This window comes from Notechis scutatus, chromosome 4 (genome assembly GCF_049901735.1).
Source record: "Notechis scutatus isolate UNSWTSFEM ecotype Mainland chromosome 4, rNotScu1.2, whole genome shotgun sequence".
NCBI lineage: Eukaryota > Metazoa > Chordata > Lepidosauria > Squamata > Elapidae > Notechis > Notechis scutatus.
The window spans coordinates 54,696,756-54,712,518 of record NC_142012.1 but is presented as its reverse complement, the minus strand read 5'-3'; the positions used below and the strand labels follow the sequence as shown (position 1 = coordinate 54,712,518).

The 15,763-nt window shown below is 45.0% G+C and overlaps 1 protein-coding gene across 1 annotated transcript in view; it reads left to right on the top strand.

The window, feature by feature from the left end:
- Positions 1–9,863, top strand: part of NWD2 (NACHT and WD repeat domain containing 2) — a 68,057-nt gene extending 58,194 nt beyond the window's left edge. The window contains exons 5-7 of the mRNA XM_026675303.2: positions 764–908; positions 3,202–3,791; positions 5,743–9,863. Coding sequence (XP_026531088.2) covers positions 764–908; positions 3,202–3,791; positions 5,743–9,675 — 4,668 coding nt within the window. The 3' untranslated portion in view covers positions 9,676–9,863. The remainder of the gene's footprint in view (positions 1–763; positions 909–3,201; positions 3,792–5,742) is intronic.
- Positions 9,864–15,763: the final 5,900 nt, after the last annotated feature.

Genomic DNA, 15,763 nt, shown 5'->3' with positions numbered 1-15,763 from the left:
GGCAGGGCCAGCCAGTTGTTGCAACTACCCGTTTGGCGAACCAGGTGTAAAATTAACATCCGATTCGCACAAACCTAGCTGGCGAGGTGCTTAGATCTGGCCCATGGGGCTGCCCTGGATACAGTGAAGAACTGGCCTGCGGTGCCACTGCCAATTAAAATGGAGCTTGGAAGGGCCACATATGCTCCCCCACCCCCCGGGCTCTGTTTTTGGCTGTGATGGCTTCCTGCAGCCCTCTGCCAGCAGAAACAGAGCTTGGGAAGGCTGTGCATGGCACCCCCCGAGCTCCGTTTTCACTGGAAGAGGGCTGCAGGAAGCTGTCACAGCCGAAAATAGAGCCTCGATGAGTGACGTCAAGCTGGCTGCCACCCCCTCAACCATGCCCACTGTCACGCCGGCCCCCTGATATGAAACACAACCCTGATGTGGCCCTCAATTACCTTTCCAAGGGGATTGGACTAGAAAACCTTCCAGCTCTATTCTGATTGATCAGTTTTGAGATCAGTTATCTTAATAAGGCTCACTTATCTTGAATTATACATACACCACTTAAAAATAAATATTCCTTCCTTCAGATTTGTGCATATCGTTCCTGAAGGATTTTTTTTTTTCCTGAAAGCAGAAGGGTGGCAGATAAATTTAATAAATAAATGTATTAAATGCATAAAACCTGCCATGTTAATTTTATTAACGTGGCCTTGAGTCTGCTTTTTGCAATTGTCTAAACCATTGGCACTGATCTTTCCTTTTTGTTGCTTTAAAGATGGAAGCCTCTTGCAACCCTGTCAGTGAGAGCAAATGGCAGGAGATATCAGAAGAAATTAAGGTGATGTTTAAGACAGCCGTGAAGATACTGTATGAAAAGGGGAAAATGAAACACAGTCAAGCAAAGAGATATCTTTCCTCTGGTAAACATGAAATCCAGGCACAGTGCATAGACAGATAAATGCTGAGATAGGATTGCACCTGATCAGGGAAGTATGCGCAAAACAAAAGGAAATAAATTTCCTTTGATACGAATCGTAGCCACTAATGGCATGCAATTCTTCATCGCAGGTATTATTGTTCCTAAATTGGGTCTCTTCAGCCACGCTCCTGAAATGATGAAGATATAGAAAAGGCACTGTACAAGTAGCTGTGATGCCCCCGTCGGAGTCTGACTCCGAGGAGGAAGAGGAACAGTTGTCAGGGAGTGGGAGAGTGGCTCCGTTAGCTGTGGATGAAACTGGGGCTGGGCAGAGCAGGAGAGAGATAGAACAAGGGAGAGGGAGCTCAGGAACACCAAGGCCCACCCCACCTCTTCACCCTAGGGCACGCAGGGAAGAACAGAGAAGAGAGTAACGTGGGTTGCATGGCTTACGAGGGAGGAGAGGGCCCTGATTCCCTTCACAAGGCACACCTGGGGAGGGAGTTTAAAGGAGATGCAGTTGCAAGCTGCGTTTGCCCAGAACAAACATTGAGTTTATCTAAATGTTGGCTGCTGTTAGCTGCGTTCCTGGAATCCTCCCAACTGGTTTGATTTACTCCCTTGTTACTTCACTTCTGGAACTCCTTATCATGCCCTGCCGGATTTATTGCCTTATCTTGCTTTGTTGGATTTATAGTTCAAAGTTTTCTGTTTACAACATTTTGGACTAAGAATATCTGCAGCCAAGGGCTGTTGCAGGTTCCTGGGAGAGTTTTTCTCCAAACCGGAAGATAACCGGGACATTGGGGGCAAAGTTGGAGCTAATAAAGGGACCCCTGCTTATTATCTGGCTGGGTTGTCTTTGTGCCATGCCTCAGGTCATCACAGTAGTCCTCGACTTGCGACCACAATAAAAACTATCCCCATGGTACTTTATTTTTTTTTCAAGAGGCCACCGGACTTTCTGCTTTTTCTTTGAAGATGTTTCCCTTCTCATCTCAGAAGTTCCTTCAGCTCTGATAGAGCCTCACAATTTTGTGGGCTGAGTCAGATGTTTGTTAAAGTGAGTTTGGCCTCACTGTAGAATGTAGAATACTTTATTGGCCAAGTGTGGTTGGACACACAAGGAATTTGTCTTAGTGTAAATACTCTCAGTATACATAAAAGAAAAGATACATTCGTCAAGAGTCAAGAATCATAAAGTACGATACTTAATTGTGTGACCTTTCTTGCCACTGTTGCTCAGCAAACCACTGTAGTTGTTAAGCTGCTAACATTGTGGCTAAGTGAATCTGGCTTGACCATTGATTTCGCTTGTTGGAAGATCACCAAAGGGAAATCACATGTGACCCCAGGACATAAATGTGAATCAGTCACCAAACATCTTGAGTTTTGATCACGTGATCATGGGAATGGGGTCATAAGTGTGAAAAATGGTCATAAGTCACTTTCTCCAGGGCTGTTGTAAGTTTGAAAGGTCCCTAAATGAATGGCTGTAAGTCAAGGACTACCTATACAGACCATAACTGGTTTTATCTTCCTGGGCCCAAGAATAGAATATGGGAAAACAAATAAAAGAACTTGATAGAACTTGATACGGCCTAAATGTCTGTGGAGATTCTCAGTCATCCAAATCATGATTGTCCCAAAGGTGCTTTTCAAGAAGCAACTGGACTTTCTGTTTTTTCTTCAAAGACTTCTCACCCAAGAAGCTTCTTCAGCTGTCATCTATCTGTAGTCTACAGTCCTTGCAGCTGTTCCAAGAAGGCTCCACATTCATTTGTACTATTCAGGTGACACTGAGGACACAGACAAACCTCCAAGTGCCCTCAACGACTTGCTAAAAGGATGCCAATGACCAGCTGTCTGCAAGGAGTATAAGTCCTTCCATTCCCCACCATCCAGTCAGAACTGAAGAAGCTTCTTGGATGAGAAGTGAAATGTCTTCAGAGAAAAACAAGGAAGTCCAGTTGCCTCTTGAAAAACCACCTTTGGGACAACCATGACTTGGAGGACTGAGAATCTCCCCAGACATTTAAGATGGATGGGCTTCAACTCCCAGAATTTCAGCCAACCTCAGGAACTTCTCCACCATCCTGTCAGAGCTGAAAAAGCTTCTTAGATGAGAAGCGAAATGTCTTCAAAGAAAAACCAGAAAGTCCAGTTGCCTCTTGGACAAAAAAAACCCCCAAAAATCTTTGATATGGCCTAGTAAATTAGGATTCCGTGCAGCCGGTTTGACTTTATCCTCCACCATCTTTAGATGTCCTCTTCTTCTTTTCTCTTCCTCCCAGCTATCGAAGACGAATTCGATTTTGCCTTAGGAAAACAAACCCCGGCTTTTTTAAAGAAGTGCGTTTGCTACATCCGGAAGATTGCCAACATCGAACGTTTTGTGAAAAATCCCGAGATGGAGAAATACATGGACGTGCTTCGCGGAGGTGGGAAGTTTCTGAGGGATCCGGAAGCACTTGAGAAACTCATCCGACTCAGGGACGAATTTGTACCTACCATTGTGGCTTCTTCCAACTTGAGAGTCTACACTTCCGTTACCCATTGTGACATCAAGTACGGTTACACCCAAGAAGTGGAGAGCCACTACATTGACGGTCTTGGCAAACAGTTCTACGAAGACATGATAGACATCATCCAAGCAACAGTCCAACAGAATTTCGACATAGAGACAGACTGGATTTATGATGAAGTCCTGCAACATTCCTCTCTGTGTAGAACCTACTCTTCCTTCTATGAATATAGATGTGAGGCCAGAACTATCATGCGCAAATACCTCCTGCCTAAGAAAATGGGCCACATTAATCCTCTTATTGTCTATGGAGGGCCATGCACCGGAAAAACATTTTTATTAGCAGAAGTGGCAAAGAAGGTAAAAGCGCTCCTGTGATTTCCACCCCTCCCCTACTGTTTTAAACCTAATTGAAGACTACTTTTCTGTTTTATTTTAAGTCTATTTGTGGCAAGCTGTAATTAGAGCTTTCTCTACATCACTTCCCCTGTTGGTTGTCTTGCTCTTGAAAACTGCATGTAGAAAGGAGAAAGTATTTGACTCACTGAAGTTGACGAGACTCTTAAAGAAGGCTCAACTTTATTTCAGGCTCACAAAAAGAGGCAATTTTTTCTGTCTTTTGAATTAGTTTTGAAGCATGGAGAAAGAGAGAGAGAGAAAGATGGGACAAAGAGACAGAGACAAAGAGAGAGGGAGAAAGAAAGAGAAAGAGAGAAAGAGGGGAGAAAGATAGAAAGAGAAAGGGAGAGAGGAGAAAAGAGAAAGAAAGAGAAGAAAGAAAGAAAGAAAGAAAGAAAGAAAGAAAGAAAGAAAGAAAGAAAGAAAGAAAGAAAAGGAAAAGAAAAGAAGGAAGAAAGAAAGAAAGAAAGAAGAAAGAAAGAAAGAAAGAAAGGAAGGAAGGAAGGAAGGAAGGAAGGAAGGAAGGAAGGAAGAGAAGGAAAGAAAGAAAGAAAAGAAAGAAAGAAAGAAAGAAAGAAAGAAAGAAAGAAAGAAAGAAAGAAAGAAAGAAAGAAAGAAAGAAAGAAAGAGAAGAGTGATGGAACACCCACAATTTCTGGAGGCAAGCTATTCTACTGCTTAATTGTTCTCATGAAGAGGAAATTTCTCCCTACTATAAGCCATGGTGGCGCAGTAGTTAGAGTGCAGTACTGCAGACTACTTCTGCTGACTGCCGGCTGCCTGCAAGATAGCAGTTCAAATCTCACCAGACTCAAGGTTGACTCAGCCTTCCATCCTTCCAAGGTGGGTAAAATGAGGACCCAAATTGTTGGGGGCAAGAGGCTGACTCCAGAGGTGGTATTCAGCAGGTTCTGACCAGTTCTGGAGAACTGGTAGCGGAAATTTTGAGTAGTTCGGGAAACCGGTGGTGGAAATTTTGAGTAGTTTGGAGAACCAGTAGAGTAAATTTTGAGTAGTTCGGAATCCCACCTCTGACTGGCCTGGCCCCCATCTATTCTCTGCCTCCCGGGTCCCAGCTGATTGGCTGGGTCTTCTTTTGTTGCCCTGCACAGGAGAAGGGAGCTGGAAAGCCCACCAAGCCACGCCCACCAAGCCACACCCACAGAACCGGTAGTAAAAAAATTGAATCCCACCACTGGCTGACTCTGTAAACCACTTAGAGAGGACTGTAAAAGCACCGTAAAGTGGTATATAAGTCTAAGTTCTAGGTTGGATCTCTCTTTGATAACCTTCCACCCATTATTTCTTGTCCTGCTGTCAGGTACTTTGGAAAATAGATTGAACCCTTCTTCTCTGTGATGGCCCTTCAAATACTGGAAGACTGCTATCAAATTACTCCTAGTCCTTTTCTTCCTTATGCTGGACATACCCAGTTCCCACAATCATTTTTGATGTACAGGTAGCCACAATTGAGCCCAAAATGTCTGTTGCTAAGTGAGAAGTTCAATAGCTGAGTTTTGCCCCTATGCTGCATGGTGTGCCTTGGTGGGTGTGCCTTGGTGGGCATGGCAGGGGAAGGATACTGTAAAATCCCCATTTCCTCCCCACCCCACTAACCTCCTTTCCAGCTCCGTTCTCCTGGGCAGGGCAAAGAAGACCCAGCCGATCAGCTGGGACTCGGGAAGCAGAGAAGAGATAGGGGCGGGGCCAGTCAGAGGTGGTGTTTGCCAGTTCTCTGAACTACTCAAAATTTCTGCTACTGGTTCTCCAGAACCTGTCAGAACTGGCTGAATACCCACCTCTGAAACAAACCGTTGTAAGGCAAGGACTACCTGTATTGACCGTGTTTCTTGTGTCCAGATGAGGTCTACTAATTTGAACAATTAACCCCTTTGCATTTCTATATTTGCAGGCTTATGCTTGGCTGAAGGAAGAGATGGGACCGGAATCGGATCCCGTGGTGATCATAAGATTTATAGGATCTACAGAGATGAGCACAGACCTGAGGACTCTCCTCCAAAGTATTTGTGAACAGTTAGCAATCAACTATCGATGCCTAGTGCAAAGCTACCCGAAAAAGACCCATGATCTCCGAGACTTGTTCATTAACCTTTTGAATGAGTCCACCTTTCATCGACCCCTGGTTTTAATCTTTGACGCTCTGGAACAGCTGGCTGATCACGAGGACGCCAGGAAATTGTGGTGGCTTCCGGTTCACCTGCCTCGTTCAGTCCGAATTATCTTGTCCACACTGCCAAACAAGCACAGCATCCTCCAAAAACTGAAGAGCCTTATCCACGACGAAGACAACTACATCGAGCTGACAGCAAGGGACAGAAAGATGTGCAGTCAAGTACTCAAGCAACAGCTGCTCCAAGTGAAGAGGAAAGTCACATCGGGGCAACAAATCTATGTCAACGAGGCTTTCTCTAAGTGCACCCTGCCGATGTTTGTAAACTTAACCTTCCGAGAGGTTCGAAGTTGGAAATCTCACAAGGATGTCGATGGGTCTTCACTCTGCATCACTGTTCATGATGGCATAGAACATATGTTCTGGTCTCTTCAGAATAGCTGCGGGTCGAAACTTTTATCCCGAGCTCTTGGCTACATCACCATGTCCAAAGCTGGCTTGAGCGAAATGGAATTGGAAGACATTTTAGCACTCGATAACACCGTCATGCTCGAACTAAGTCAACGCATCCAACACCTCAATCCATTGAGAGTACCTTACATCTACATCGCAAAACTGAAAGAAGGCTTAACAGGATACCTGATAGAAAGACAAGTGAAAAACGTAACCCTTTTAGTTTGGGCTAATCGGCACCTACAACTGATTGCCCAAAAGATATATCTTCACAGTGAAGAAGACGTGCATGAAATGCACATGGTCATGGCAGAGTATTTTCTAGGAGTTTGGTCTGGAGGCCGAAGGAAATCACTTTACGGCGAAGATCAGTATCTGAACGGCTGCCTGGACATTGACAGCAGGAGTATGAACAATGAAGAGAGGCACATGATGGACTTCATGAATTTTGACAGGCAGTGCCCTGATCAGCCTTGGGTCTTTCAGTGCAACCCTTTGGAGCCCAACATTTTTTTCATTAACCACCGGAAAATGACTGAGCTTTTGCACCACCTGACCAAGTGCGGGAAAACCGATGACATTTTGTACGGTGTCATCATGAATTTCAGCTGGCTTTACACCATGATCAAAATTGGACAGTTCGACAAAGCCCTTTCGGATGTGGAGCTGGCCTACAACTACTCACAAGAAAAAGAGCTGAAGTTTCTAGCAACCACCCTGCGGGCCATCAAACACAAAGTGACAAAATACCCAGGGACCCTCTCAGCGGAATTACAACAGAGGCTACTGCCAGTGGTCAGTTCCTTGCCCAAACTGAGACAGCTTCTTCTAGAGTGTGACAAAGATGGTCCTAAATATTGTTCTATTGTTCCACTTCATTCTTCTATGGATGTCACTTATAGTCCTGAAAGACTACCTCTGTCCTCCAGCTGCTCTCAAGTGACCGAAATCCTACCTACCTTCAATCCAAGTATAGTTATTGTTGCTCTGGAAAATGGGTCCATCAGTACCTGGCATATCGAGACTCGCCAACTCTTAAGGCAAATTACAACTGCTCAGTCAGTTATTTTGGGCATGAAACTGACGACTGATGAAAAATACCTTGTGGTGGCCACCACCAAGAACACACTCTTGATTTATGACAATCTAAACTCTTGTCTTCTCTCCGAGGTGGAAATTAAAGGATCAAAGCATAGCGGGATTGGAGTGAGCTCCAGTTTTATAAATGGATTTGCCCTTTCTGTAAACCATGTGCTGTCGTGGCTGGAAGCCAGTAAGGACATCACGGTGATCGATCTACTGTACGGGTGGCCCCTTCATCAATTCCACTGTTGGTATGAAGTCACTTGCATCCAGTGTTCAGGAGATGGGATGTACGCGTTCTGTGGACAACATTTGAACACGGCATCGATATTTCATTTGGGCAGTGGTGACAAGCTGGCCACAGTGACCTCTGAATTCTCGGGAGGGTTTGTTAAATTTCTTCTCATTTTAGATGCAGCTCAAGAGATGGTCATGGTGGACAGCGAAGGGGCCCTCTCTATTTGGAACACAGAGGAAATTTCCCACCCTCAATTAATGGATGACTTTGATTGCAGGAGAGGGGATAGCGAATTTGTCAGCCTTGAACTTGCTGAAGACCAAAGTGCCATTTTAATCTGCAAATCTCTCAGTATTGACCTGCTGGACACGAGCATGTGGAAAGTCGCAGAAAAGTTTAGAGCGAAAAGGAATGAGCGCTTCATCTCAGCTGCATTATCCAAAAACGGAGACTGCATCGTTGCATCTATCGAAAACACCTCTGCCATTTTCGTTTGGAGGAGAGATAGCGGGCAGTGCATGGCGACCTTACAAGAAATCTCAGGAAACATTGTCAGGTTGATGAAGTCAAACCATCACAACATGCTGCTCTCCTTGTCCACCAGTGGGGTCCTTTCAGTATGGGACATCGATATTATCACTGCAATGTCCAACATTGACAAAACTGGCAAGCCCATCCAAAGACTGGTTTTGCCCGCCAAGGGGGAAGCGATGTACACATTGGATGGATCTGAAGCTATCCATAAATGGAACTTCAGCACGGGATTCATTGAAGCAATATTTAAGCATGAAAGCCTGGTTGAAAACTGTGTCCTGACATCCAACGGGAAATTGATGATTACGTCTGATGACAAATGCAGCCAGTATGTGTGGCAAACGGATTCCGGCGAAAATCTCTTCCGCATCAATGGGCAAAGGATATGCCAACTGTTGATAACCCACAATGACCAGTTTGTGGTCTCCCTCTGTGAGCAAAATGCATCCAGGGTTTGGAGGCTGTTGACTGGACACCGTGTGTGCAACATTCTTGTGGCCTTGCAGAATGCATTTATAACCACAGCGAACACCTTTGTGGTTGGAATGACAAAGAACAAAATCTTAGCGGTCAGCCTGTGGACTGGTAGCATAACCAAGAAGCTTTCTTGTGATGATGGCATCACCATTGTGGATATCAAACTTGTCCCAGACTGCCCGGATAGCGTGATCTTTATCACATCTGCTGAAACCGTGAACATCTGCAGTCTTACTGAAGAAGTTGTCTCTAGACGTTTACAGCTGCCTAATAGCTTCTTGAAAAAGTTAGAGGATTTTGAAATATCGCCCAATGGAAAACTGGGGATTCTCTCTCGTGGAGATGAGAACATCAACATCCTGGACCTTCACAGCGGCAAGCTTCGAGTGGTCCATGCTTCGGGGATCATCTGGAGGCAGAAGCTGTCTCAGGACGGACGCTATCTGGTGTACATTTGTTTCCGCGGCGGGGAAGATGACGAGGATAACAGCGCCATCTCTATCTTAATTGTAATGAGGTTGGCAGATGGCAAAAACATCGGGGCCTGCTCACTCTACAAAACCCCCACTTCCCTAACTCTTTCCCAGAGGCACCTGAACATCATTGTGGGCTTCGACGATGGAAGCATCTCCACGTATACTGTGGTGGATCGCGTGGATGCCGCCCTGAAAATCAAAATCGCTACTTCCAACAGCCGGCAGATTTTCAACAACGCCAGTCAGGTGATGAAGCCAAAGTGTCACCATTACACCTTCAAAGCGACTGCAGACTGTATCTGGAGAGAATCGACAGAGGTGTTTGCGAGAGACAGTCCCATCACCGTGGTCGATGCAGAGACCAGCGACACCACCCCCACCAAAAAACACAACTATTGCTACGACAAAGTGTGTTCTGCCATAGACTGCCGAGTGTTCACTGCTGGCAACTGAGCCTCAAACAAGGAGTCTGCTTGCCCTTCCACACCGCAGATGTCACATTTGTTATTGAGGCCCAAGCCCACTTTTAAAAGAGCCGGTTTAAAAACTGACAAACGAAGCGGAGAGAAAATCTCCGAAGGCGATCCACAGTCTTTGACTGACTCTTTCAAGCAATATCGTCTGATGGAGTCTGCTGTTTTTAAAATGGGGTGGGGAGGAAGGTTTTTCAATAAGAAGGATGCTATATTTCATATTGGAATGAGGCAGATCAAGCATTTTTTGTAAAAAAAAAAAAAATCCAGCTGAGCAGAAGCAATTTTGAATTGATACCACTTGCAAAAAAAAGGAAGGGGGTTTATTTCCTTCTGATGGTGCAACCAGATGTTACATGTCACCCTGAAACATTCGATGCATTCCATAAACATTTGAAATAGCAGCTATTAGAAACACACACACACACACACACACACATACAAAATTAATTGTTTTTTAAAAAAACAGCAAAGGGCTTTTTTCAGCCCGTGAATAGTACTAATTCCCCCAGATTTTCAGTCACGGCCATCATTTCATGTAAATCTTTTGTCACTTAACTCGGTGGTCTTATAGGGTTGATTCATTCTGCTTGCTTTTGTTTCTTCTTACCTGGTTCAGGTAGAGTAGCAGGTGAAGTAATCTAAAAGTCACACATAAAGTGCTAAGAATTTTTTAAAAATACCCCAAATTGCAAGCATTTCAAACATCGATGGACGTTTTTTTCTATTCCAAAAATACAAAATTTTACAAAATGGCTTATTTAGATCCTGTAAAGCAGGGGTGTGGAACCTTGGCAGTTTTAAGATTTGTGGACTTCAACTCCCAGAATCCTCCAGCCCAGCCAGCTGGGGAATTCTGGGAATTGAAGTCCACAAGTTTTAAAGTTGCCAAGGTTGCACGCTCCTGCTTTACGGGATCTAGCGTGGCTGGCTGGGGGATTCTGGGAGTTGAAGTCCAGAAGCCTTAAAGTTGCCAAGATTGGATCCCCCTGGTAAAAAAAGCAACTTGGTCTGGATTTCATGCTGTTTATCTTTCACCGTGTCTTTCAGTACAGTGCTTAAGGGATAACATTTTCCCATCACAAAGGGCATTAGGAGCCATCCGTCCCGTTCCATTCTCTCTTTTTACGTAAAAAAAAAAACACTCTTATGAACCATTCTGTTCTGGGAAAGTCCAGCTGATTCTAATCCTTGCAGGAATCAGCATGGAAGAGTTCACACATCCTTCCTGGCCAGTGGTGGGATTTAAATAATTTAACAATCAGTTCTCTGCCCTAATGACCAGCTGTGTGGGCGTGGCCATGGTGGGCGTGGCCAGGGGGTGTGACAGGCAGCACTCGGCCTGCTGCACTCCCCCGGGGAACAAAAACAGGCCGCACACACCGTCACACCCTGTTTTGGGCCTAGTGAGCCTCCCTGCACTTTTGGGAGCTAAAATAGGGTGCTTGGGGATTCCTTGGGACTCTTGGAAGGGGCGGGGTGGGTGGGGGGGCAGCCAGCAATTTAACAACCGGTTTCGAGTGAACTGGTGCGAACCGGTTGAATCCTACCACTGTTCCTGGCGCATTTAGTGTCTGCCTTATTGTCATTCCTGTTTTTTCCTGCGTGAAACACAGACACGATGACCAAATTACTCGGGGATTCCAGTGACATGCTCGCATACGTGCTGAATAACAAGCGAATAACAACAGCAAAAAATCTGGCTGCCTCAAGGGTTCTTTACTGTTACACTTTGTAATAAATTTCTTACTTCTCTGTACAATATCATACTCTTCACTTCATTGCTTTGGGCTGGCCTTTTATAAGACTCTATCACTTCAGAGCCTGGGGGTGAGGTTGGGGGTTGTAGGAAAAATAGGGGTGTCATTCTGATTGTATTTTTTTATTTTTTTAGCTCATCTTCTCCTCTTCTCCTACCCTTGCCTTTTCTTACCCAGCTAGCCCTTAGAGGCGATGGGACTTGTAGTCCAAACTTATCTAGAAAGCCTGCTATGAATGATGCCCACTTGGACCTGTGCAGCTCAATTAAGATAAAGTACATGAGTTTCAGGTGGAGGTTCCGTCCCGTTAATTACAGAAAGTATAAAATATTTCTAAATGTCTCCCAAGTATGAACAGCTTATACGTGTAGGCCGGTCTTCCATTTTAAAATAAAGCCCACCGTTATCACATCCCAGCTTGTGTGCATTTTATAACAGAAATAGATAAAACACACACCTGTTTCCGGTTTTGTCGGCCAATATTTGAAGACTCTTGAGTATCCTTCTTGTAACATCCCCTGGAGCAGGAGACTTCCGAGCAAATTTGAACAGAAGACGGGCTTATACTTAATCACGGAGGGAATTTGCACATCATTTGCAGGAGGCTGACCACCTTCAACACCTTCTAGGCAGCCTCCTGAGAGAGTGGTGCGGTGGCCTAGAATTAGAGATCTCACCTCACAGTCAGGAGGCTGTGAGTTGGATCCTAGGTAGAAGCAGATATTTCTCTGTCTCAGCACGAGGAGAATATATCCGGTGAACAAAACTGCACCTTGGCAACAAGAAGGGCATCCGGCCAGTAAAAACCCTCCGCTAGCTCCAGATTCCACCCTGCAAGGGATTATGGAGTCGTTAAAAGAAGGTAATATACGGCCTCCTGGGAGCCATGGAGTCTTGAATTCTCAAATGACGCAAGGCCAACAATGTACGTCCAAAGGTGAAGGTGTTACTCCAGATCCTTGTGGGTTTTCGGACATATGGAAACAGCTGCCTAATTCAATTGAAATTTGCAGCAGAGAAATTGGACATTAGGGGAGGTGTGCCAGTTGACCAAATACGTTTGTGCTTTAGTTTAATTGAGCTCTCGAGTGCGTTTCCTTACAGTATTTTTCCCCCCAACCATCCAATGTTTTAAAGTCATTCATCAGCTCGGTTCGGATAGTCCTTGACTTACGACCAGGAGTGGGATGCAAATATTTTTACTACCAGTTCTGTGGGTGCGGCTAGGTGGGAGTGGCCATGTGACTGGGTGGGCATAGCTTCTTCTTTTTTTGCAACACAATACCACCACCGCCACCACCCATGCTCCAATTTTTGGCCTCTCGGGCCTCAGGGAAGCCTCCTGCGAGCAAAAACGGGCTCCCGTGAGGCTTCCTGAGGCCCAGGAGGCAAAAAACGGAGCGGGCGGGGGCTGCACAGCAATTTGGGGGCATTGTTAAATGGTTAGATAGTAAGTCAAGGATAACCTGAAAAGATAAAACAGAAATTTAATAGCTTTATTTTTTATTTTTAGAAAAAGGCATATCTTTGGCAGTTTAGTAGAGTAGAGTAGAGTAGAGTAGAGTAGAGTAGAGTAGAGTAGAGTAGAGTAGAATGAACTGGGACCTTGGAGGTCTTCTAGTCCAGCCCGCTGCTCAAGCAGGATAACCGACACTATTTCAGATAAGTGACTGTCTAGACTCTTCTTAAAAACCACCAGTGACCTGGTTAATTGGTTAATTGTCCTCACTGTCAAGAAGTCTCTCCCTCAGTTCTTTTAAAGATTGTGAATAAAACACATTCTCTTTTTTTTTTAACCTCCAGAATTCTAAGGATCAAACTACCTAGAATGGCTAACTTGTTTCAACCAGGATCTGCTCCACATTTATTCCCAACAATTGTACGTTGCTTACTTATCACATCTTAGGTGTTTCATGATGAGAGTCTGGGTGGGTGAGTGGGTGGATGGATGGAGAATAGCTATAGGTAGGTGGATGGATGGATGGATGGATGGATGGAGAATAGCTATAGGTGGATGGATGGATGGATGGATGGATGGATGGATGGATGGATGGATGGATGGATGGATGGATGGAGAATAGCTATAGGTGGATGGATGGATGGGTGGGTGGATGGATGGATGGATGGATGGATGGATGGAGAATAGCTATAGATGGATGGATGGATGGATGGATGGATGGATGGATGGATGGATGGATGGATGTGGGTGGATGGATGGATGGATGGATGGATGGGTGGATGGAGAATAGCTATAGGTAGGTGGATGGATGGATGGATGGATGGATGGATGGATGGATGGATGGATGGATGGATGGAGAATAGCTATAGGTGGGTGGATGGATGGATGGATGGATGGAAAATTGCTATAGGTGGATGGATGGATGGATGGATGGATAGATGGATGGATGGATGGAGGGAGGGAGGGAGAATAGCTATAGGTGGATGGATGGATGGGTGGGTGGATGGATGGATGGATGGATGGATGGATGGATGGATGGATGGATGGATGGATGGATGGAGAATAGCTATAGGTGGATGGATGGATGGATGGATGGATGGATGGATGGAATATAGCTATGGATGGATGGATGGATGGATGGATGGATGGATGGATGGATGGATGATGGATGGAGCTATGGTGGATGGATGGATGGATGGATGGATGGATGGATGGAGAATAGCTATATGGATGGATGGATGGGGGGGGATGGATGGATGGATGGATGGATGGATGGGTGGTGGATGGAGAATAGCTATAGGTAGGTGGATGGATGGATGGATGGATGGATGGATGGATGGATGGATGGATGGATGGATGGAGAATAGCTATAGGTGGGTGGATGGATGGATGGATGGATGGATGGAAAATTGCTATAGGTTGATGGATGGATGGATGGATGGATGGAGAATAGCTATAGGTGGATGGATGGATGGATGGATGGATGGATGGATGGATGGATGGAGAATAGCTATAGGTGGGTGGATGGATGGATGGATGGATGGATGGATGGATGGATGGATGGATGGATGGATGGATGGATGGATGGATGGATAGCTATACGTGGATGGATGGATGGATGGATGGATGGATGGATGGACGGATGGATAGATGGATGGAGAATAGCTATAGGTGGGTGGGTGGATGGATGGATGGATGGGTAATAGCGAGAGAGAGAGAGAGAGAGAGGAGGAGAGAGAGGGAGAGACAGACAGAAAGACAGACAGACAGTGTTCTGACTTAGCTCCCTCTGACATGAACTCAAAAGATTCCTTTATTAGGAATGTTGGAAACCCTGGCGAAACATTTCTCTCGCAGGCTAACAAGTCCGGCCAGCCAGAAGATGAATAGTTCTCTGCCACACCTTTATCCCCAGAGCTAGGATGGGGCTTTGCTAGCAGCAGTGGCTCTTCTGTCCCAAGAACCGGCTCATAGATTTCCACTGCTCTCCTTTCCTCTCTTAAATAAATTGTTGTAAGTCAAGAACTACTGCATAGATGTCACATAGCTAAAGTACCTTTCACCCCCTTAGCCTGTGAGTTGGCACATCCCTCTATCAGGAAGTGTACGATGATGTATGAAGTCAGAGCAAAATGGTTAAAGTGTTCGAGCCATAGGGTATTTTATTGTCTGGATTGTGTTTATCCATTTTCTTCCCTTCCCTGGTGGTTGTCAACTCATAAAATATTTCTATGGTCTTTTTAGAGTTGCCAACAGAAAGGGAGGGGGGAGCAGTGCAGCTGTTTGCAAACCGAAACTGCATTCCATAAATGTTTTCAAAGATAATAACTAGGTGATTGAAGTTTCTGCCGTGCAAAATTCTAACTGGAGAGCATGATTGATGACTCTGGGCTATGGATGTGTCCCATTGGAGAATATGGATTATGATACACCCAGGCAGTGCCAGCATGTTAACTCCCAAAAAATCCTTTTTAAGTTTTGGAAGTTTGGCTTGAGACTCATGATTTAAATGAGGAGTAACTGCTGGAGCCCTGACAGTAGTGTCATATTGTTAAAAATTTCCTCTCTTTGGAGACAAGTAAATTGTCGGTCAGTAGATAAACCCAGCATAAGATTGGACCGGACTTGGGTTTAACCTATTGGACTTCCAAAACTGTCTGTATTTTGAACCTTTTTGTAAAACAAATACAGAATGGACTGTAGCATACAATTCTTCTGTGTAAACGCCCCTCTAGAATATGAATAATGCCTTTTCTTAAATTGTTTGCAACCAATAGATCATACTGAATGTTTTTATGTAAACTTTGTATTGTCGGGCGAAGAATTACCCCGGGTCAAAGATTTATATT